General features: G+C 44.7%; 1 protein-coding gene and 1 pseudogene across 2 annotated transcripts in view; both read left to right on the forward strand.

Moving 5' to 3' along the window:
• SSBP2 (single stranded DNA binding protein 2) overlaps positions 1-8,878 on the forward strand; it is a 200,490-nt gene extending 191,612 nt beyond the window's left edge. For both annotated transcript variants that reach the window (XM_021710439.1, XM_021710440.1), the window contains 2 exons: positions 746-844; positions 8,282-8,878. In XM_021710439.1, coding sequence (XP_021566114.1) covers positions 746-844; positions 8,282-8,311 — 129 coding nt within the window. In that variant the 3' untranslated portion in view covers positions 8,312-8,878. The remainder of the gene's footprint in view (positions 1-745; positions 845-8,281) is intronic.
• Positions 8,879-15,126: 6,248 nt separating this feature from the next.
• LOC103256159 lies at positions 15,127-15,726 on the forward strand (annotated as a pseudogene).
• Positions 15,727-22,625: the final 6,899 nt, after the last annotated feature.

A 22,625-nucleotide genomic window follows, 5' to 3' on the forward strand; every position in this document is an offset into this window, starting at 1 on the left:
GGCAGTGCCAGACACACTGATGTGGCCCGCATTTTATAGCAGCAAGACCGTGGCCGTGCCCTGCTACTCACTGTGTAACTGGGCTACCAGCAGCAGCCACTTTACCTTCAGGGACATTTCAGTCAACTCCTAAATGCAGGACAGGAAAGCATTCTGCAGCTTTTCACTTCTGAGCTGCCTTCTCTCCAAGTTCAGGGTGATTCCCAAGTCATCGGGTGTCTCTGTGCTTAACTGCAATGGTCACTATTTCTTTTTCCTTATGGTTCATATAATAATGGACAAGGTAATGTGCATATGCTGCCTGTAGAATTAAAGGGAAATGTTTGCTGAAACAGGGATCTTGTGATGTTTGGTTGGTGGCATAACAAGGGAGTGATCCTCCCTAAGACTTGTCAGAGAGTAGGGTCTCTCCATCATGCCCACTGGGGCTGGTTTAAATTCTCCAGAGTTCCAGGATCTATATAAGCTGAGGGTGGGAAATTGAGTAAATATTGATTCTGAGACCAAGAAAGGAGTGTGTGGGGGGGTTATTTTAGGATTTTTGTTGCTAATTTTTACTTGGGAAAGCATTTGTGCTTGTTAAGTGCACAGGGTGAACTAGAACCTATGGTAGACATCCATGGTACAAATTGCAGGCACACTCTGCCCTTAGAGATGCTACCATAGTGTCCGTCTTTGAAACAGTACTATACAAGAGGGAATTGAAATCCTCAGCAATGCCTTGTTTTCTGAATCTTGTTCACAGAACTCTCCCAACAACATGAGCCTGAGTAACCAGCCAGGCACCCCGAGGGACGATGGTGAGATGGGGGGCAACTTCCTAAACCCTTTTCAGAGTGAGAGTGTGAGTATCCCTGACTACATTATTGTACCCACACTTCTTTTTGGGAGCCCTGCTACTAGAATAAATGCATAAAGTTGCCACTCAAGCTGTTTCTCTAGAGTTTGGTTGGTAGAGCCCTTAAAAGTTAGTAGAAACTTTAAGGGACTTTAGTAGGACTTTCTTTGAAAAAAAATTGTTTTAACCAAACTTTTTCCTTTTTACTCTGATTCTAGCTATATAGTTACAAAAACCATGATATTAAGTCTCTCACTGAGAATTGTCCTGTTATGATGGGGCAAACTGGACACAGGTTGCCTGTTTGATGCTTTGTGTAAATTTTCTTGTTACTAAATGTCTCGAGTGGCTGCAAAACCCGTCTGTCCTCAGAGCTGCCTCCAGGCTCTGGAAATCTGTAAGTCTGTCCTACCCCCAACACAAGACCTCATGGACTGAAGGTCACCCTGTGGTCTGTCCCCCTGAGCTGCACATCCAAGGCCTGCTTGAGTGCCATTGTACCGTTAAGCAAGAGCAGTGTCATTCCGTGTCTTCACAGAAGAAGACGGGACCAGACAGAGAAGCAATAACATTCATTCATTCATTCACTTAAGAAATAATCCCTGAGCACATGCCACATGGCAAGGCAGTGGGCTAGGCCCTGGAGAGACCAAAGAAGACAAAATAGTGCCTCTCTCCAGGAGTTACTACACCGTGATGATTTTTCATACTATTATTTCAGATTAGAAACATGTGTAGAGCTTTTGAATATGGTTTCCCAGTTCCCTCCCTAAGGCCAGACACCAGCAGGTCCCATGCAAAGGTGGTAGATCCCTCAACCTCCCTGTCTTACACTTCATCTCTGATAAAACTAGAAACAGAAAAATGCTGGTCTTTAGTCTGTGTTCTTTGCAGGATTTCTATGATTAGTGAGGACAGAAGGATTATATAAAAACTCCCCTCAAAACTCAAGAGCCTGGCCCATCAGCCACAGGGAGACTAGAAGAGCCACAGAGGCCCAGCCATAGCGGGAGCTCCTCTTCAGTCCTGGTCCTCTACAGGTTTCCTCCAGAACCATGAGCAGATAAATTTTCTTGAGTTAACTTGTATCTAATAAGAGACAGTTATTTCCTTTTCTACTAAATTTGTTGGCAATTAGATGGTATAATTTAGTGAGGTATATAACCATGCCATTCAGTTTGACATTTACTGAGTCTGTTACATGCAAAGCATAAGGTTAGCAACAGGCACTTCTGAAATACTTTTTTGTTGTTGTTTTTTGTTTGGTTTTTTTTTTTTTTGAGTTGGAGTCTCACTCTGTCGCCCAGACTGGAGTGCAGTGGCCGCTCCCGGCCACCGCAGCCTCAACCTGCTGGGCTCCGGCGATCCTTTCGCCTCAGTCTTCCAAGTAGTTGGAACTACAGGCGCGCGCTACCACACCCGGCTCATTTTGATTTATTGTAGAGATGAGGTCTCGCCAAGTTGCCCAGGTGGGTCTTGAACCCGCGGGCTCAGGCAATCCACTCACTTCAGCCTCCCAAAGGCGCTGAGCCACCGAGCCCGGCTGAAATACTTTAACAATAACATGCCTCTCCTAAAAGGATGCAGTCCCACAGGAAAGCGAATGCTTGCATGGCTGCCTAAATCCTGTCAGAGTCATGAGTGCTATATGAGGTATAAGCCAGGTATTTCAAAAGTCACAGGAAATGGCCAAGGCACAGTGGCTCATGCTTGAATCCCAGCACCTTGGGAGGCCAAGGCAGAAGAATTACTTGAGCCCAGAGTTTGAGACCAGCCTGGACAACTAATAGGGCCCCATCTACACCCCTCTCCTTCACCTCCTGACAGCATGAAACACCATGAACATCCACGTCGCTAATAGAACCCCATCTATACCCTGTAATTCACCTCCTATCAACTTGAGACACCAGGAACATGCACGTCTCTAATAGGGTAATCCATCTACACCCCTCTCCTACACCTCGTGTCAGTGCAGGACATTAGGAATATGCATGTCTTTAATAGGGCCCTGTCTACACCCTCACCTTCACTTCGTGTCATCATGGGACACCAGGAACACGTATGTCTCTATTTTTTAAAAAGTTAAGCAACAGGAAATGACTAATTTGAAGTTGGAAAAAAAACTTTCTGAAAAAGTTTCTGCATGATTTTAACTTTCTGGGCAGGGACAAGGGTAGCTCTCCTTCCTTCCCAGATTCATCACTAGGGGCTGCTACCTCGTGTGTCAGTCACAAAACAGGTACCAGGTGTTCAGAACTGGCATACAGAACTCTTCATGGGGCCAGAAATCAGAGATGACAGGACATCAGCCTCTCCCTGTTGCCCCAGCTGGACAGGAAGAGGCAGCTGATGGGCCCCTGTGGACGTAGCTGCTGCAGCCATGCCTGCTGGCCCAGGCTTACTGCCCCAAGCCAACAACTGCAGAGCCAGGGCTTTCTCCTCCTCCCCGCCTGTCCCCACCAGACAAATCACAAAAGGAAAAATGATCGGACAGTGGACTAAGCTGCACCACCCTCTGAGGGAGGCACGTTCACACTGGCTACTCTGTCCCGTGCCTGCCTAGGGATAACTAACTTGTCACGAGCAGTGTCACTGCTGCCAGTGGCTTCCCCATTGTACTACCATACATGTTTGTTTAGATCATTTATAAGCAAAGAGAGGGGGGAGGAAGAAGAACAAGAGGCTCTATACTGACAGACGTGCGCCTTAAAGAAGAGTAAACAAGCTGGATACCTTTGTGAGCATTACTACAGTCGAAGTAAAGCAGAAATATGTCATGAATTCAGAAAGAAAATGGTTCCCAACATGAATGTGCAAGTCCTAGTGGTTTTGACGCACTTGACTCTGAAAAGCACATATTGTGAGCGGCCTGCCTCTCGAGGACATGTCCGTCTTTGTCTTGAAGCGAAACCATAGAAGGAACCTGGGAAGGGAGCAGGCATCGTTTGAGCACCTGCTGTGTATGAGACACACATGACTCCACTTAATCCACATGGAGCAGTATGCCTGCCCAGTCATGAGCCTCGAGTGCCCATGCTGGACAAGCCAAAATAGGTTCAACATGTTTCCCTACTGGATCATAGACAAGGCCCTTCATTTCAAGAAGCAAACATGCCCCCTAGCGTTCAAACGATAAAATGCTTGTTTTTGAAAGTAAGAACCAAAAAAGGCTTCATTCAAACATAAGCTTTTCCTGCCTCTGAAGTGAGAAAAAAGCAGCTGATCTTACTCCTGAATGACACACAAGGTGGCAGGTCGGCCCTTCTGCTCGACCCCATCATGTTCCTCTGCTCTTTCTGTAGCCACATAAACACTGAATGCATTTCCCTTTAGTTTTAGCTCAGAGTAGAGGAACTAATTTCTCTCTCATTAATAAAATAAATATCACATAGATGCTTAGCTGTAGAAACAGTGAGCTCTAGAGTGTTCACGATATGTATAAACAGAAACTTGAAGACAGAAGATATCACTGTGGACTTTATGGCTCATGAACTGAGTGTAACAGAAATTCTGAGTGTCCACAAGGTGTGTCATCTCAAATACAGTTCACATTAGAGGGTAGGACATGTTGGCACATGCTGAAGTAGTATCTGCAGATGTTACAGGTCTTGCTGTCAGTGCTCTGCAGGAGCTATTTGTCACAGGATGAGGAGGGCCCGACGTGCAGATGGGATTTGAGCATGTCAGCCTGCGACCACAGCACTTGGGCCCAGAGCACAAGGTGCCTTCGCACACTGATGAGGGGGGCAAGGGAAATGCTGGAGTATGTCAGCATGGGGCACCAGGAGCACCCACATCTCTAATAGGGCCCCGTCTTCAACCCTCTCCTTCACCTCCGGTCAGCATGGGGCACCATGAACACAAACATCTCTAATAGAGCCCCATCTGCACCTTCTCCTTCACATCCTGTCAGCACAAGACACCACGAATAACTACATCTCTGTTAGAACACTGTCTACACCCTTCTTCACCTAGTGTCAGCACAGGACACCACGAACACTCACATCTCAAACAGAGCCCTGTTAACACTTTCTCCTTCATCTCATGTCAACAAAGCAAACCAGGAACTTGCCCATCTCCAACACGGCCTCATCTACACCCTCTCCTTCACTTCGTGTTAGCACAGGACATCACAGACACACAGGTCACTAATAGGACCCCCGTCTACACACCTCTCCTTCACCTCCTGATAGCATGAGACACCACGAACATCCATATCTCTAATAGAACCCCGTCTACACCCTCTAATTCACCTCCTGTGAGCTTGAGACACCAGAAACATACAAGTCTCTAATAGGGCACATCTACACCCCTCTCCTTCACCTCGTGTCAGTACAGGACATTAGGAATACACATGTCTTTAATAAGGCCCTGTCTACACCCTCTCCTTCACTTCATATCATCATGGGACACCAGGAGCACATATGACTCTAGTGGGCCTCTGTCTACACCTCTCTTCTTTACCTCTGTCATCACAGGACACGACAAACATGTACATCTCTAATAGAGCCCTGTCCACACTCTCTTCTTCACCTCCTGTCAGCACGGAACACCACAAACATACACATCTCTGCCAGGGCCCCATCCATACCCTCTCCTCCCTGGGAAGCTGCAGGTGCCTCCCCTGACCTTGAAGGGTGGTGATTGTGGGCAGATCCCTTTTGCTGGCCCCTGCTGAGAGTTTTCCTAGGATTGTGTGCCTTTCTCTCTCTCCCTGCTTTGCAGGCAGTTTCAGTAGAGGCAGCTGCAGCCACGGCGCTCAGCCTTGGAGTCCCACGGTGCAAACGGTGCAAACGTGGACCTGGCAGAATGTGGCCTTTCCCTTCCCCAGACCGGCCATCACTTCAGTGCGGTGACAGTCCACTCAAAAGTGAAGCTCTCCCCAGGGGTGGCTGGCTCTCCGAGTGTGCTGCGAGTGAGACCCCCACGCTCCCTGCGGACTCCACCCCGGCACTCTCACATGTGCCTTGATTAACTAGTCAGGGCACTCCCTGGGCACACCCAACTCTCTTAACTTTCCTAGGAGCCTGTCGCAAATTCCCACTTTCTGTTAGATTTACTTAAAATATTTGCACTGTCACAGGTGAAAACTGTTAGCTGTTGCCAGCATTAAGAGATGGTAGCAGGCAGTCGGCATGCTTGATAGCAAGTGCGAGCCTGTACGTGTTGACATCTACACGTACTCTTAATGTGCATTAGACAAAGGCTGTGGTGTATTTTAAAGTTCTTTGCTAATGTTACCTGATATGTGAACCAGAGTAATACTTATGGAAAGAGGATTCAGAACTTTTTAAATCTTGATCATTTGGGATGTTCATTAAATGGTCTCTGGAGTTAATTATGAGTTTCCCAGAAACTTTTTTTTTTTTTTGAGTTGGAGCTCACTCAGTCGCCCATACTGGAGTGCAGTGGCTGCTCCTGGCCACCGCAGCCTCGACCTGCTGGGCTCCGGTGATCCTTCCGCCTCAGCCTTCCGTGTCGCCAGAATTACAGGCATGCGCTACCACGCCCAGCTGATTTTTTGATTTATTATAGAGATGAGGTCTCGCTGCCCAGGCGGGTCTCGAACCCGTGGGCTCAGACAATCCACTCACCTCAGCCTCCCAAAGGCGCGGGATTACAGGCTGAGCCACCGAGCCTGGCTCAAAAACTTTTAAATAGATTTCCCAGGGTCTTTCTGAAGTGCCTTAGTATCTTTCACTGTTTTATGCTGTTGGTGCAATATATTCAATACAATCTTTATTTCAAAATGATGATCAATGATCTAGCTGTGCTGCTTAAAGTTAAATTCGTTAAAATTAAGTCAGCTAAGTTTCAGCTCCTGCTAAACTGGCTGCATTTCGAGAGCTCAGGAGCTACACATGGCTGGCAACTGCTACACCAGCCAGCACAGCACCGACTGGCATGAAACTTATCATAAATTACAGCAACTACAGAGAGCATAGATTGAATTTTCTGTACACGTTTTGCCATATTCTCTGATTTTTTCTATTATACTTTTAATAATATAACTCTATTACATTTGTTCTAATACTTCTAGTAAATCCTTGGTGTTCATTTATTTTCTTGGTGTTTATTCTTGCCCTAAAAGTTAAGCACCACATATAAATCCGCTTCATCAAAGGCTGTGGGTAGCCCCATGACACTTGCCGTCACATTTGCATTGTAGACATGGCATCATATTGTATGTGTGGTGTCTCAAGATGAAATGCACGTGTATCCCATCTTGATGCATGTTGGGTGGGCTCTGTGTCATTGGCTGTGACTCAGAGAGTTTTGCTTTGCTTTCTTGCTGCTGCAAACATAAGTATTGGGGGAAAGGTTTGTAATTGAGTTTCCATCTCTCCTCCCACTCCCTTCCTATCACCCCAATCCCGCTGTAGTCCAGCACATGGAAGTGGTTCATGGCAGAACTCTGCCTGCCTTCCTGCACTGACTCAGGACTGAGAGTGATGGGCAGATGGACCCTGCTGTGTGTGTGACCATGTTGGCAGGATGAACAGGCAGGTCCCATGGTCCCAGGACCCCTCTGTCAGACCTAATCACCACCTCTTCTCAGAGCTGCATCTTTGGAGCCTGAGCCCAGTGACATCTGGTCTGGGCCCTGGTCACTCCACTCTCTGGGACCTGCCTCTCCCCTGTCCAGCCTTACCCATGCCTTGCCTCTGCCCTGCATCTGTGCCTGGGACACTCTGTGTTCTGTTCTCTTCCTGCTCTTTTTAAAATCTCCATGCTCTCCCCTGGCTTGCCCTGGTCTCCCCGAGCCCTCTGACCCCACCAGCCTCTTTGCACAGGCATAGTCATCATTCATACATGAAGGAACCACCTCCATCTGGCCTTACCAGCTTCAGGAACACATGTGAAGTAGTTCAGGCCTATGTTCACATGTTCATGTAGAAACTGTCTTCATCCAGAGACCACCAAGACAGTGGCCACTCAACTCACATGGATATTCACATTTAAACAAATCAAAATTAAGTCACATTAAAAGCTGAGCTCCTAGCCACACTTGTTTTTACTAGATACAAAAAGTGCTCAGTACACAGGAGGTTAATATTGCAGGAAACAAGACTAAAACAACTCCCGGCTGGCCCAGGGAAGCTCTCCTTAAAGCACTTAGAATACTAAGAGTGATTTATACATTGGCATAGAAGCCTCCTATCCCGACCTGTGACGCCAGACTTAAACCATGGTCATTTTTGGTACAAGCAGGCACCCTGCTGATCCAGAGAGAGGCCCAGCGCTTTCCGGGGAAATGTGAGAATGCCAGGACTGAGCTCAGTCTGTGTCCATTTGCTTGGTATAGTTTCTTACTTTGTGTTGTATGAGCTTAAAAGCTTGAACTAAGAGTTGATGAGAGATTGGCATCATCGTTTCTGTGTTGCGCCCAGAAGACCCCGCGCCTCTGGCAGACTGTCCTCACCATCTCCTCTCTCCCTGCAGTATTCCCCCAGCATGACCATGAGTGTGTGACCGCTCCGCCATCTGCGAGAGCTGCCGCGAGCCAGCCCTTCCCAGAACCACGGGCAACCATGACCATCACCGTGCCAGTTTCGAGGACTCTGTCACACCAACCAACCCTGTCTGTCCTGCTCTCCCCTGTTGTGTGAAGAAAGCGGGTCCAGCCGCGACTCGAACACCTGTGTGGAGCGGCGCATTAGACCTGCTCGGCAGACTGCAGACCGTTGTGTGTGTGTGTGTGTATGTGTGGGGAAGAGGCTGTGCCATTGTGTGTCTGTCACGCAGACACAGGCATAAGCGTGCACTGACCCACGGACATTGTAAGATATCCTCACACGACATCTTAAGTAGAACAAGTAGGGCCTTTTACTCCATCCTTTTTTTCACGTTTACATTTTAATTATTAAAAGTTGCTCCTGCCCCTCCCTGAACTATTTTGTGCTGTGTATATCACTGCTTTATATAAGTTATTTTTTAAGGTGAACTCAGATGTTATGGTTTTGTAAATGTCTGCAATCATGGATAGGAATAAAATCGCTTATTTGAGAGCTTTCATTAAACTGCGTGTGATGCAAGTTAGCCTGTGAATAGCAAAGTGTATGTCTCAAACACAGAAGAAAGTGTGTCTTCATCTTTATGTCGAATCCAACAATTCCTCAGTTTCCTTCCGTGAAAAGTAGTTCTGTACTTTAATTTGAGGAAAGCACTTCACATCAACAAAAGCTTACCTGGGGCCACACACAGTATATTTCTGCAATAGCTGCTTTAAACGGAGTTCTTGGTTTGTTAGTCTTTGGTGATACAGAAGTCACTAATTAGCCCAAATTACTCAGATCTTAGCAGCACCATGACAGGGCCATCATGTTTTTAGCGACACGTTTTCTTTTAAACGTGATAAAGCCCAGAAGTGACAACAAAATTATGTGTTGGAATTGTCACTTCTCACCAGGAATACCGGAGGCAGACTTTTAATAACATACTCATGGGAAATGGTATCTGATCTTCATGCAACTTCCTATAACACATTCACATAGACATTAAAAACAAATATGTTGAAATAAGGGAGACTCTCAGCATGAGGAGAAAAGAGTCATAGCTTCTCCTGAGGGCCCTGGAGTGTGACTTACCCGTGCAGGTGTCTTGTCACCGATGGCATGGTCTCTTCTCACTTTCAGCAGAGCCCCTGCCTTGTCCCAGGACATGGGGCTCTTGTTCAGAAGCAAATCATCTGTGGTAACATTACTTTAGCTGACCATGGACTTCAGCTGAATCTACTTTGTGTGACTGAAAGTTCAGAAAAGAGCAAGTAAACATTTAAAACCGCATTTCCCTTGTGAAAGCACCTTGCTCTAGGGCACTAACCAGATTCTTTGGGCTTTGTGTTTGGCTAGACCTACAAACTTTAAGTCATGATAGAAAAGTGTGAAGACTTTTTTTTTTTTTAGTTGAAGTCTCACTCTGTTGCCCAGGCTGGAGTGCCGTGGCACATTCACGGACACTCCAGCATCGACCTGTTGGGCTCCAGTGATCCTTCCGCCTTAGCCTTCCAAGTAACCAGAATTACAGGTGCGCACTACCATGCCCGGCTAATCTACTTTATCTACTATAGAGACGAGGTCTTGCCAAGTTGCCCTGGCTGGTCTCAAACCTGTGGGCTCAAGCAATCCTCTCACCTCGACCTCCCGAAGTTCTGGGATTACAGGCTGAGCCACCAAGCCCAACCTAGTGTGAAGAGTTTAATGTGAAACTTTAAGAGATAACTTGGTGATCCTTTATGTTTAAACTGTGATACAAAATAACCATTTTAAACACTAGCTGTATGTCCAAACTCCAGAGTCTTGGGTTAGAGGAGTCTCTTACCCTTGGACTCTGGGCTCTGAAGTGAACATGTGGTAGTACACAGCCATGCATCTCATAGGATATCTCAGCACAGGCTGCAGGTGTGCCAGTGGTCCCACATGATCATAATTCCAGTTTTTACATGCCTTTTTCTACATTAAAATACACGAATATTTACCACCCTGTTGCAGCTGCCTGTAGAGTTGCATGTAGCCGTATGCTTTGTGGTGACGTTTCCCAGGAACAGCACAGCCTGCTGTCCAGCCTAGGTGTGCAGGAGGCCACACTGGTGTGTGAGGACACTGATTTCACACACGATGACATGGCCTCACGATGTGATTCTCGAATGTGTCTTTGTTGTTTAAGCGACGCATAACTGTGCTTGCTGGTTCCTGGTCCCAGGTGGCTTATTTCCTTCAAATTAGTACTGATGTATCCCTTCTGAAAATAAAGATTTTTGCCTGTGCATACCAGGGATAATGGGCAGAACTGTTGAGGGAGGGAAAAAAAGAAGCTGCTTTAAGTGTATGTTTCAGGTTTAAACCATGACAGAACGAGCCACGGCCAGCCACATGGCGTGCAGGAGCCTGGGCTGCCCTCCACGTAGGGCAGCCCATATTACGCTGTGGAGGCCATTCATGGAGATTCAGAAGAGATGGCCTTCACCTCAGGCCCAGGCGACCCAGGGGTGACACGGTGTTCAGACACCTGGATGTACCAGGAATTCACTGTCACATTTTATGACAACTGTCCAAACTTAATCATCCTTTGATTATTGAGCTTAGTCTTAGCATGCTAGACTGTTCAGACATTTTGTTGGCTCTTTTCCCTGTTGTTGCTGATCTTGAATTTCCCTTATTTGCCGTCTGAGAAGTTCTTGTTTCTTATCCCACGGGTCATGAACCTGATTCTACTTGCCCTCATTTTGGGAGAGATACTAGAATATGAATGGCATCAGGGCCCTCCTATTTCTAACTTATTTAGTCAAATAAACAGTAAAATTTGTTTTTTTCAAGGTATAACAATCAACTCATTATAAGTATTTATTTTTCTTTCTTGGAACCCAGAATGAAAAGAACTATTTCAAATTTTAAAATTTCCTGAAATAGTTGAAAAATTATTATTGAGAGAACTGTATTCAAGAAAACCAAATATAAGAATACTTAATTTTCATATCTAAATAATTATCTTGTGCACTGAATGGAGGCTCGTATATCTGGATATTGGCTTTTGTTCAGGTTTTGAGCCATTTAAACCTTATCCTTTCTTTTTGTAATAAGACTATTTAACTTTTTTCTCTCATTTTCCATCTCCATGGATGCACTTGTTAATCTCAACATACAAGGTCTGACAGTTAAATTCACAAATTCACCCTAGAAAAAGTGCTAAATACTCCACTTGGGAAGCTATGCACCGCCTAGTTCACCCAATTTTGGAACTCTTTTCTGGAATGACCATCAGAGTTGTTGTCCTATTACCCTTGATATCCTGAATGCCATCAAAATGTCTTCCATTCAATATTTTCTTTATCTTTGGGTAAAGAAAAAAGTCACTGGAGGCCAGATCAAGTAAGTGGAGAGGGTATTCCAGTACAGTTAATGGTTTACTGGTTAAAAACTCCCTTACGGACAGTGCTGTGTGAGCTGGTGCACTGTCGTGATACAAGAGCTTCTTTGGGACCATTGTTGCACACAACTTCCTCATGCCAAGATTTTCAGTTAAGATTTTCCTATTTCTCTATGTTTATTTGGTCTGCCATGCTTCTTACAGATGACGATTTTGACACACAATTTGATGACTTTTTCAATGTTTTCATGAGTTCTACTCGATACTGGCTGCCCTTACGTCTCTTCATCAGTAACGCTTTCTCTCCCTTTGGAGAACATTTGTACTCTGCCGTTTTCTTCATGGCATTATCCCTCATAAACTTAGACTAACATGTCCCTGATTCACTTCCACGCTTACCAAGTTTAACAAGAAATTTAATGTTCGTTCATTGCTGTAATTCAAACACAGACATTCTCGTGATGACAGCTCTGATGGCCATTCCAAAAAAAGAGTTCCAAAATTGCTTTGACTGGTGACTAGGCACTGGTGTCAGTCCATAGCTTCCCACGGGGAGTACTTTGAAGGTGACCATAGTGACATTTAGCAATGAAGTATGTAGCACTCTTTCTAGGACAAGAGTTCGCAAACTTAATTGTCATACCTTGTATAATACCTGTTCTCTAGGGTTATTTTTACCAATATAATAATAATAATAATAATACAGTAAGAATATCAACAACGTTTGCCTACACTGAACATATGAAATACACCTGTAAAACACGGAAGTAAATAATGTAAAACATCGACTCTTGGTCTGCTTGACATTCTGCTGGATCACCCACCTAAAGACACCTGTCAAGTACTTCCTAAAGCACATGTAACTCTCACCCATCTGTCTTTCCAATCGCAGTGCCTGGCATGACCTGATAATATACACATATTTCGTGGGTGAGTCTCAGCACTCCTTTCATAGTGCTCCACCTGGATTTGGCTGCTGAGGAACAGGAGCTCTGCAGCTAGGAAGCTGAGACTGAGATTTCTCTTCTGCCAAGAGTTGAATGGATCACTTCTGCTCCCCCAGCCTTGGAACATGCCCCAAGTACCCATTCCCTCCAGAATAAACCAGGAAAACCTCCTCTTGTATTTTCATGATTCTCTGAGATGCCCAAACTCCATTGCATACCGTAGGGTCATTCTGTTAACACTTGCTGCAGTTGAAATGATAGGAATGAAGGTTCAGTTTGGGACCTGAGGAAGTCCATGTCCATCTGTACCTGTTCGTGTCCTGTGGCTCTGGGACTGTACAGCTAGGCCTTCAAGCAGCTTCTTGGAAGGGACGTTCCCGCAGCCCCTCACCAGGAGTCTTGGTTACTCCTTCCTGGTTCTCTATGTCTCCCCCCAAGTCCCACATCCTCCAGTAGAAATGACAGACCGAGCACCTGGGTCTCCCCACCTCCATCTCTGTGTGGTAGCACAATCGTGGGTTCCCAGGGAAAGTCAGCACACTCCATTTCTTGAGTGTCACTGTGTATTAAAAGCAGTGCCACAATCATAGCTATTGGACTTTGGAGTGTGTGACACTCTTTTGGCACTGGCTTTCCCTTCTTTTATATCCTGTGTGGTGTAGTGTCAGCTCTCCGCAACCATGGTGCCTCCCAGGCCATCCAGAGTGGCCTGCAGGAGACTCACACTCAAACTGTTGATGGAAAATAGTTGGAAAAAAAATTTTTTAAATGGTAAAAACTAGTAATACAGCAATAATACAAGCAAGAATACAATACAGTATAACAACCATTTAAGTGGCATTTGCATTGCATCAGGTATTACAGGTAATCTAAAGTTGACTTAAAGTAGTCAGGAGGATGTCGTGGGGTGTGTGAAATGCCAACCATTTACAATAGGGACCGAGCACCCATACATAGGCTTTGATGTCTGCATGGGTACTGACCATAATCTCCTGGAGAAACTGAGGGGCACTGTAATCTAGTTTCTTTGGGAAAACTAGTTGACACGGGTGGCCAGTGAGTATGTGGCATGGGGGCTGAAGGCCAGCATGGGACTGGGAGAGGCGGTGCCGTGTGTTTTCAAAACATAGATAAATCTTCTTTTATTTCGACTTCCCTTCCTGCTGAGGGAAGTTTCTTGCTGCAATGAGGAATGTGTGTGTGTTTGAAGTGGTGGGACCTGTCTGCAGCATTGTGGGATGGTCACCCTGGACCTGGACCACACCTGGATAAATATTAGAGAAGTAAAAGAATGGTGAGCCTCTGTCTAGTCACACCTCTCTTGTGCATGCTACATGTATGTGCACCTGTGTGTGTGTTGGGAAAGGCGGTATGAAGTTTGGTCACCAAACACTCCCACTACAACTCCCATTAGCCTATAGTACAGCTGACAACGGTTCAACAGTCATTTCCTCCGACTACTGTTAATGTCAGTAGTGTAATAACTGATCAAGTGGCTTGGGGTGGAAAGAGCAATTTGAAGCCCATGCAGGTGTGTTTCCTGTGCCCGATCAACATACTGCGTGAGTTGTCCATACCAGGCCTTGGGAAGATGCTGTGTCTGCAGATAAGCCACCCATGATCACTTACTTCTTGGTCCCTTCACTGACATTGCCAGGAGTCACACAGTAAGTGCAGGTTATTGATGCAGGCATTTGTCTACAAGAAATGGAACTGGCATTATTAATTTATTTCACCAAAACATTAGCTGTAGCCATGAGCTGTGATTCAGATGAGGAAGGATGGCCTGCAAGAGATTCACACCAAGGCTCTTCTGGTACTTGCCTAAACCACGTTCTAAAGGGAATTCTCAGTTGAACAAACTCCCAGGAGAATCTCCTCTGCCAACTTCTCCCTGCTAACTTCGCACACTGAGTTTTCCTGAAGAAAAATCTCTGAAGATGTTTGTTTCCTTGTAGATATTTTTGCTATCTTCGTCTTTAAAAATGAAATGCAGTTCCATGCAGAGATACTGTCAGTATGGTGGGGGCCTCGTGCTCCTACGCATGCAGTCACGGCCTCTCCCACTCTCACAAACACTAGCTGTTAGCAGAATAAACAACAGACCCATTTCGATGACTCCATGCCCTGGAGTGCTATCATCTATTTGTAAAACACTGAGCACTTCATTTCTAAAATGAGATGTGCCACAAACATAACATGGTCAACCAGAAATGTCCCTGGGAAAATGGCATGATGAATGCTTTCCAGAGCACCGTCCGGACGACGCCCTCCCAGCAGCCCCGGGAGCAGTGTGTCGGCCTTGCTCCCGCCCAGGCGCCCACGGACAGGTGTCGTCGTGACTCCTGGGCAGCTGAGACTGAGGGAAGGATGGCCAGCCCGTCTTGTAGCTGGATCCCCGGAGAAGAGAAGTTCTAAAGCAAACAGAAGGCAGCGTTTCCACTTGGGACCCTTGTTCACAGCTGGAAATGGGGAATGAATGGACTGTCAGACCAGACGTCTATCCTGTCCAGCCTGCCCTCATTTCAGTCCTTCCACATCGTGATTCTGGGTTTGGACTGTGCTGGAAAGACGACCGTCTTACACAGGCTGCAGTTCAATGAGTTTGTCAATACTGTACCTACCAAAGGATTTAACATGGAGAAAATTAAGGTAACCTTGGGAAATTCCAAAACAGTCACTTTTCACTTCTGGGATGTAGGTGGTCAGGAGAAATTAAGACCACTGTGGAAGTAACACACCAGATGCATAGATGGCATTGTGTTTATTGTGGACTCTGTTGATGTTGAAAGGATGGAAGAAGCCAAAACCGAACTTCGTAAGATAACGAAGATATCAGAAAATCAAGGAGTCCCTGTACTGATTATTGCTAGCAAACAAGACTTGAAGAACTCATTGTCCCTCTCAGAAATTGAGAAACTGTTAGCGATGGGGAAACTGAGTTCATCCACTCCTTGGCATTTGCAGCCCACCTGTGCAATCATAGGAGATGGACTGAAGGACAGATTTGAGAAACTGCATGATATGATAATTAAAAGGAGAAAAATGTTGCGGCAACAGAAAAAGAAAAGATGACTGTCAATATCTTTAGTATCTGTGTGGCAGGTTTTTTCCTCTGGCTTGTATTTTGGCAAATGGAAGAGTGTCTACAGCCTGGTTTGCCCGTCTGCCCTCCTGGATGCTATTAAGCTTTGTTTTGTTGAATAATCAGATGCCCAACTCTGTTGCCTTGTGGAAGTTGAGTAGATGCAGTGCTTCTGAAAGTGGTCTCTTCTCCTTACCCCACGAGTCTTCTGGTACTACCATTTTGGAAAGTCAAGCAAGGATAGTTAATTGACCAAAACACAGCAGTGGAAATTTGACCTGAAGTTAGCGAAATAAAACTTTGAACAGTGTCTGCCTAGCATTTTGTGCTCATATCTTTTGGAGGAACCCTTTGCAGGAAAGGCTTTGTATGTGAAGATAAAAAGATAATGAATGGAAATGTGAAGGTAGATCAATATATATGCAGTTATATTGTTTACGTTGGTTCATCCAGTCTTTTTGATGTTAGGGGCAAGGAAGAAGTGTTTACTTTTTAAAGTTTTGGCCAAATGATTTTTGACATTTCTGGAGTCAAATAATTTAATGCTATATCTTAATTCTAGACAATGTTAATTAAGTTGGTATACCTTTAATAAAAATAAGATATTTGGGGTATAAAAAAAAGAATGTTTTCCTAGTTAAATTAAAAACTTTGTCCCACTGTTGTTTTGTTTTTTGTTTTTGCACCAAACAGCCTCAATAAGTTGCCAAGAGCATGAAATTTGGACCCTCACGATATCTCAGAGCAGATCCAATCTGCGTCTGCTACTTCTCCATCGTGGAGAAAATTGCTCAGTTAACTGTAATCAACCATCTATGCATTAGAAAACAGCAATTCAAATAATCTGTACATTTTACATAATTTAACAACAAATTTCTTAAAACTTAGCAACACCTTAGAAAGCTTAATATAAACGGACTGAAGCCAGGCTCGGTGGCTCAGCCTGTAATCCCGCACCTTTGTGAGACTGAGGCGAGTGGATTGCCTGAGCCCACGGGTTCGAGACCCGCCTGGGCAGGAGAGACCTCATCTCTACAATAAATCAAAATATTAACCGGGAGTGGTAGTGCACGCCTGTAATTCCAGCTACTCAGAAGGCTGAGGCGGAAGGATTGCCGGAGCCCAGCAAGTCGAGGCTGTGGTGGCCGGGAGTGGCCACTGCACTCCAGTCTGGGCGACAGAGTGAGACTCCAACTCAAAAATATATATAAATGAACTGAAATGTGTGCATTTTCTGTCATATTTCAGAATGTTTTCCTTTCCTTTGCATTGAGACAATTAAAAACTTAAACTACATGTTAAAATGAATAATTTAAAGGACATACTGTTGTTTCAAACATAAACAATATTTATAAATATAATTCTTTATTTGTGACAGCATCAGCTTTTATTGAATTGTTTAATTTACCTAATGTTAAATTGTTGTCCATAATGTCTTCTGGGAAAAATAGGATTATTTGTAAGGTTTTTATAAGTCCACAATTTATATATAAATATAATTGGAATCTGGGGTGACTCTTAGTAATCTACTATTCCTAATTCAGTGATGGCCCCTAGCTGCCTGACACATTTTGTAAATTTAGCATCTGTGTATGTGTGTGTGTGTTTGTGCTCGTGAGAGTATTTGCATATACTTGTGCATGTGTATGCATGTATGTGTTTGTGTGTGCTTGTGTATGTGTGTGTGTGCCTGTGTGTATGTGTTTGTGTGCATGTGCTTATGCGTGTGCATGTGTTTATGCACGTGCATGTTTCTGTGTATGTCTGCTGTGTGCATGTGCATATGTGTTTGTGTGTATGTATTTATGCACTGATGTGCCTGCTTATGTGTGTATATGTGTCTGAGTGTATACTTTTGCATGTATATGTGTATGTGTGTGAGTGTATGAGTGCGTATGTGCTTGTGCATGTGTATGTGTGTGTTTGTGTGTGTATGTGTTTGTGTGCGAGTGTACATACTGTAACTTCTCAATGGACTTGTTGCCTAATGTTTTGTGAGAGTACCTGAGCTCTTCATGTCATGGGAAACCTTGCTGTAAAGATGTACATCAGTGCCTCCGATTTGGCACATATTTTCACATTTAATTTTTTAAAAAACAGCTTTTCATCAACAGTTTCTACCCATTCATTTTTATCCTCTACTTCATGACTTATGGCAAAAAGTAAGTGTTTGTTTAAAGCTGGCAGAAATATTTTCTGAATGACAAGTCACAGTGTAACCTACGTGGACATCTGTGCATATAGTGGAATGAGACATCATGCCTTATCTAAAATCCAAGAGTCGCTAATGTGCATTTCCCAAAAGGCTGTGATGAGTGGCTGGCTTCATGTGGTCAGATGACTAAACGTTGAATACTAAAAAAGTAACTAAGATTCAAATAGATACCTGCATGAATTAAATTTTGGTATTTTATTCTGAGTAGGACCACACGTAGTATGCACCTCCATAGCAGCTTTGCGGATAATTCCTGCAGAATATGCCTCTCCTCAGTCCACTCACCATTCAGGTGAACTGTTGGATGGTTGCCTCAGTTCTCCACCAAAACTGGCCTGAATGGCGATCCTGAGGTAGGTTCTGCACACGCTGGGTAGACAAGCAAAGACATGGAAGGAAGAGGGTCAGTGATAGACAGGACTCACCCTTAGATAGCAGTGGAGACACATGCATCATTTAAGTACTGGTTCCATATTATTTACAATGACTTTGATCCAAATGGAATTTTCTAGATCTGTGATGCAGCACATTTATACATAACGATAAGTAAGAAAAATGTTTATCAATTCCACTGGCCAGACAATCTGAGCCAAAGTTTGCCTCAAACGACTTGTCAGGTGGTTTTAGCAAGGTGGCTGGGTGTCTGGGAGTTAGAGGGTAGATGGCCAGGCAACTGCTGGGTCTCTAGCTTTAAAGCAGGTGAAGTCCTAAGAACTTTTCCGGAAGGCATTATGTATTTAATCTATTTCCAATCATGCAAGAACCAGTGTTCATGGTGGCAGCTTTATATGGGCTCAGGACAGTAGTATCCATAGATAAAAGCCAGCAGAGTTGGTTGGGTCCCCCTCAGCTCCTCCTGTGAATGAGAAAACAGTGAGAGGGACACGCTGGGGGTGGGGGCAACCAGGGGACCCACAGAGCCATAGTCAAGGCCTGGGGTGTGGTTGCATGCAGTTGAACAATTGGACCCATTCACAAGGCTCTTGTTCCAACAAAACAAGACATTCGCCCCACTCAAGCTGGGTGAGGGTTAAGTTGATACTTGATGCTTGTCAGAGAGCAGGGCCAGCAGAAGGGTGTCTCAAGGCTCTAGGGGCAGAAGGTAGAAAACCCACATCCCCCAAGGTCAGTGTTGCTGAGATAGGGCCGAGGGCAGAGAAGAGCAGGACCCTCCAGTGGAGATATTGAAGCCAGGACCAGAAAGACTGCTCTGGAGCTCCTGCTGAAACTTGACTTGAACGTGGAACCACAGTCCTGTAAGGATGTGTTTGAATTTGGAAGAACTGCCCTGAGCTGCCAGAACCTGTTCCTGTGTCTGACAGCTCATCAGGCTCTACTCCATGAGATGCTCTAAAGTTCCAAGTCCTCTCTGTCCATGATCCTCTCCCACCCTGAGCAGACCCAGCTGCCTCTGCCTTCGGACAGTGTGGGCATCTTGCTTTGAGTCACACCAGGCACCTCCATGCTGGTCCCCACCTAGGTTAACAGCATCCAGCTGTCCTGTGTAGGGAATATTCCTGGGAGCCCACACTGGCCTGGGGTTAGCACATATCCTGGGAGCCCAGCTTGAGCAGGCTGAGGCAGTGGGGCCAGCTGCAGGGTGAACAACCACGAGCCACATGGTGAACCCCAAGCACCCCTGTGGGGAATAGTGGGGTTACCCATCACCAACCCTGGCATGCCTGGAGTCTCCTGGGAGGCTCAGTGCAATCAGGATTCCAACTCAATGGGTCTGAACTGCAGCCTGAAGTTTCCCACAGGCCCAGATAATGCTCAGCTGGTCCAGGGAGAACACTTTTGAAATGTCTGTCATTTACAAGAACTCAAGGCCGGGCTTGGTGGATCAGCCTGTAATCCCAGCACTTTGGGAGGCCGAGGTGAGTGGATTGCCTGAGCCCATGGGTTTCAGACCAGTCTGGGGCAACTTGGCGAGCCCTCATCTCTATAGTAAATAAAAAATTAGCTGGGTGTGGTGGCACACACCCGAATTCCGGCTACTTGGAAGGCTGAGGCGGAAGGATTGCCTGAGCCCAGCTGGTTGATGCTGGAGTGGCTGTGAGTGTGCCACTGCTCTCCAACCTGGGCAACGAGAAGGACTCCAACTCAAAAAAAAAAAAAAAGAACTCAAGTGAACAAGCATACACATAATTCAATATTACTACTTTAGTCACTACTTTTTACCCAAAATAATATAAGCCAACCCAAACAGAAACTTTATATCCAATAATTTAATTAACTTCTTAAATATAAAATTAGCTAATGCAACTCTCAGTTATTGCTGCATAACAAATAACACCCCAAATCACAGTGACATGCAACAGTCTGTAGTCATATCTCATACAAGAGTCTTTGTGTCTGCTGGGCGACCCTGCTACGAGTCCATGGGTGACTGAGATGGCACTGCCATGTGTGAATTCAGTGATACCCACTGCTTACAGGCAGCTACTGAGCATAGAATCTCTCATGGCAGAGGTTAGATATTCCTGAGAACAGAAACATGTGGGACCTCTAAGGGGTGCCACTACCTCTCCACATTACACTGTAAAGTAAGTCACACACACAAGACCAAGGTAAAAAAAATGCCTCCCAAGAGCTATCAGCAGATGAAGGGAATGTTTGCTCACTGATGATATAATCTATCAGTTCCTAAATTATGATGATGTGTCCATCAGAAGATACAAAGGACTCTGGGCATTTTCCAAAGAGGAGAGCCAAAAGTGATGTGAAAAATAACTTTATTGTCAAAATAAGTATATCCCAACATAAAACTTGGATGCACGAGTTTTAATTTGTTTGTTTAAAAAAATCATTTCTATGCTCTTTATAAAAGTCAAACTTCATACTTTTCTAACTGAATGCATCCAGGTCTTATTTATGCTTCCAGGGCCCTGAAACCTATCTGAAAGCTAGCAAGTAAAAGTTTCCTTATTTCTCTTCCTTCATAAAAAATATTTTAAAGGGGAAATAAAATTACCGGAATATTCATTATTTTAAAAAAATTTTTGTAGACATAGGGTCTTGCCCTGCTGCTCTGTCTGGTCTGGAACTCCTAGCCTCAAGAGAGTAGCTCAGCCTCCCAAGTAGCTGGGACTACAGGTATGTGACACCATGCCCAGCTATTTAAAAAATCTTTTTGTAGAGATAGGGCTTTGCTGTGTTGCCCAGGGTTATCTGGAACTCCTGGCCTCAAGTGATCCTCCCGTCTCTACCTCTCAATGTACTGGAATTATAGGCATGAACCACTATGCCTGGCCAGAATCTCCATTCTGAAGTCTCCATGCTGGGCTTTGCAGGCCAGAGGTGTAAGAATGAAAGGCACCACCAAGTCACTAGAGTCAGCTAGATGTCTTGGAACACTATCTGAACAGCCATTGTCCTGGGTCCCCAGCAGGTGGTCCTGATCCCTTAACTGCTCCCATCATCTCAGTGGCAGATGGACCTACTGCCTTCCCTCTCCAGACTTTCCATTCTCCATCCACAAAGGTGCTCCCTGGTGCTGCCTGCCCTGACAGTCAACATCTACAAATCTGGGATATGCTGGAAACTTTCTGAAGTCACTACTTCCCTAGTGAGGTCAGCCCTGTCGAATCACTGGCTGCAGCTCTAGAAAACATATACTGTAGTTTCCTTTTTCTGTTGGTGTCTTTGCTTGATTTTGGTATCAGGGTGACACTAGTTTCATAGAATGAGATATAGAGGAATCCCTCCTCCTTGGCTTTTGGAATAGTCTCAGTAGAATTGGTACCAGCTCTTCTTTTGGCTGTAGCTGAGGAGGAAGGATCTCCTAAAAACCAACAGGTGGAGGCAGCAGTGGCCATGAGTGTGCCCCTGCACTCCAGTCTGGGCAACAACAGTGAGACTCCAACTCAAAAAAAAAAAGAAAAGAAAAGAAAGAAAAAAAAATTCAGCTGTAAATCTGTCTGGTCCTGGGCTTTTTTTTGTTGGGAGATTTATTGCTGATTCAATTTCATTGTTCATTATTGATCTGCTCAAGATTTCTAGTTCTTCCTGCTTCAGTCTTGAGAGGTTGTATTTTTCCAGGAATTTATCCATTTCCTCTAGGGTTTCTAGTTTATTGCCATAGAGGTGTTTATAGTCATCTCAGATGATCTTTTATATTTCTATGTATTAGTTATAATGCCACCTTTATCATTTCAGATTTCATCCCTGAGGAACATAGATGCAAAAATCCTCAACAAAATACTGGCAAATCAAATCCAATAGTGCATTAAAAAGATAATCCATCACAAATGAGTGGGTTTTATTCCAGGGATACCAGGATGGTTCAATATCCACAAATCAATAAATGTGAGTCACGACACAAACAAAATTAAAAACAAAAACCACTCCTATTCAACATAGTACCAGAAGTATGAGCCAGAGCAATCAGGCAAGAGAAAAAAATAAAAGGCATCCAAATTGTCAAGGAGGAAGTCGAACTATTTAAATTGATGTAGAAAGGCATTCAATAAAATCTAACATCCCAACATATTGGCTATGGATTTGTCATATATGGCTCTTATTATTTTGAAATATGTTCCTTCAACAAATCCATAGCCAACATCTTATGTAATGTGCTGAAGTTGGAAGCGTTCCCCCTAAGAACTGGAACAAGACAAGGAGGTCCACTCTCACCACCCCTATTCAACAGAGTACTGTAAGTGCTAGCCAGAG

The sequence above is a fragment of the Carlito syrichta genome, unplaced genomic scaffold (genome assembly GCF_000164805.1).
Source record: "Carlito syrichta isolate Samal-C Ts95f unplaced genomic scaffold, Tarsius_syrichta-2.0.1 Scaffold288979, whole genome shotgun sequence".
In the NCBI taxonomy this organism is placed as follows: domain Eukaryota; kingdom Metazoa; phylum Chordata; class Mammalia; order Primates; family Tarsiidae; genus Carlito; species Carlito syrichta.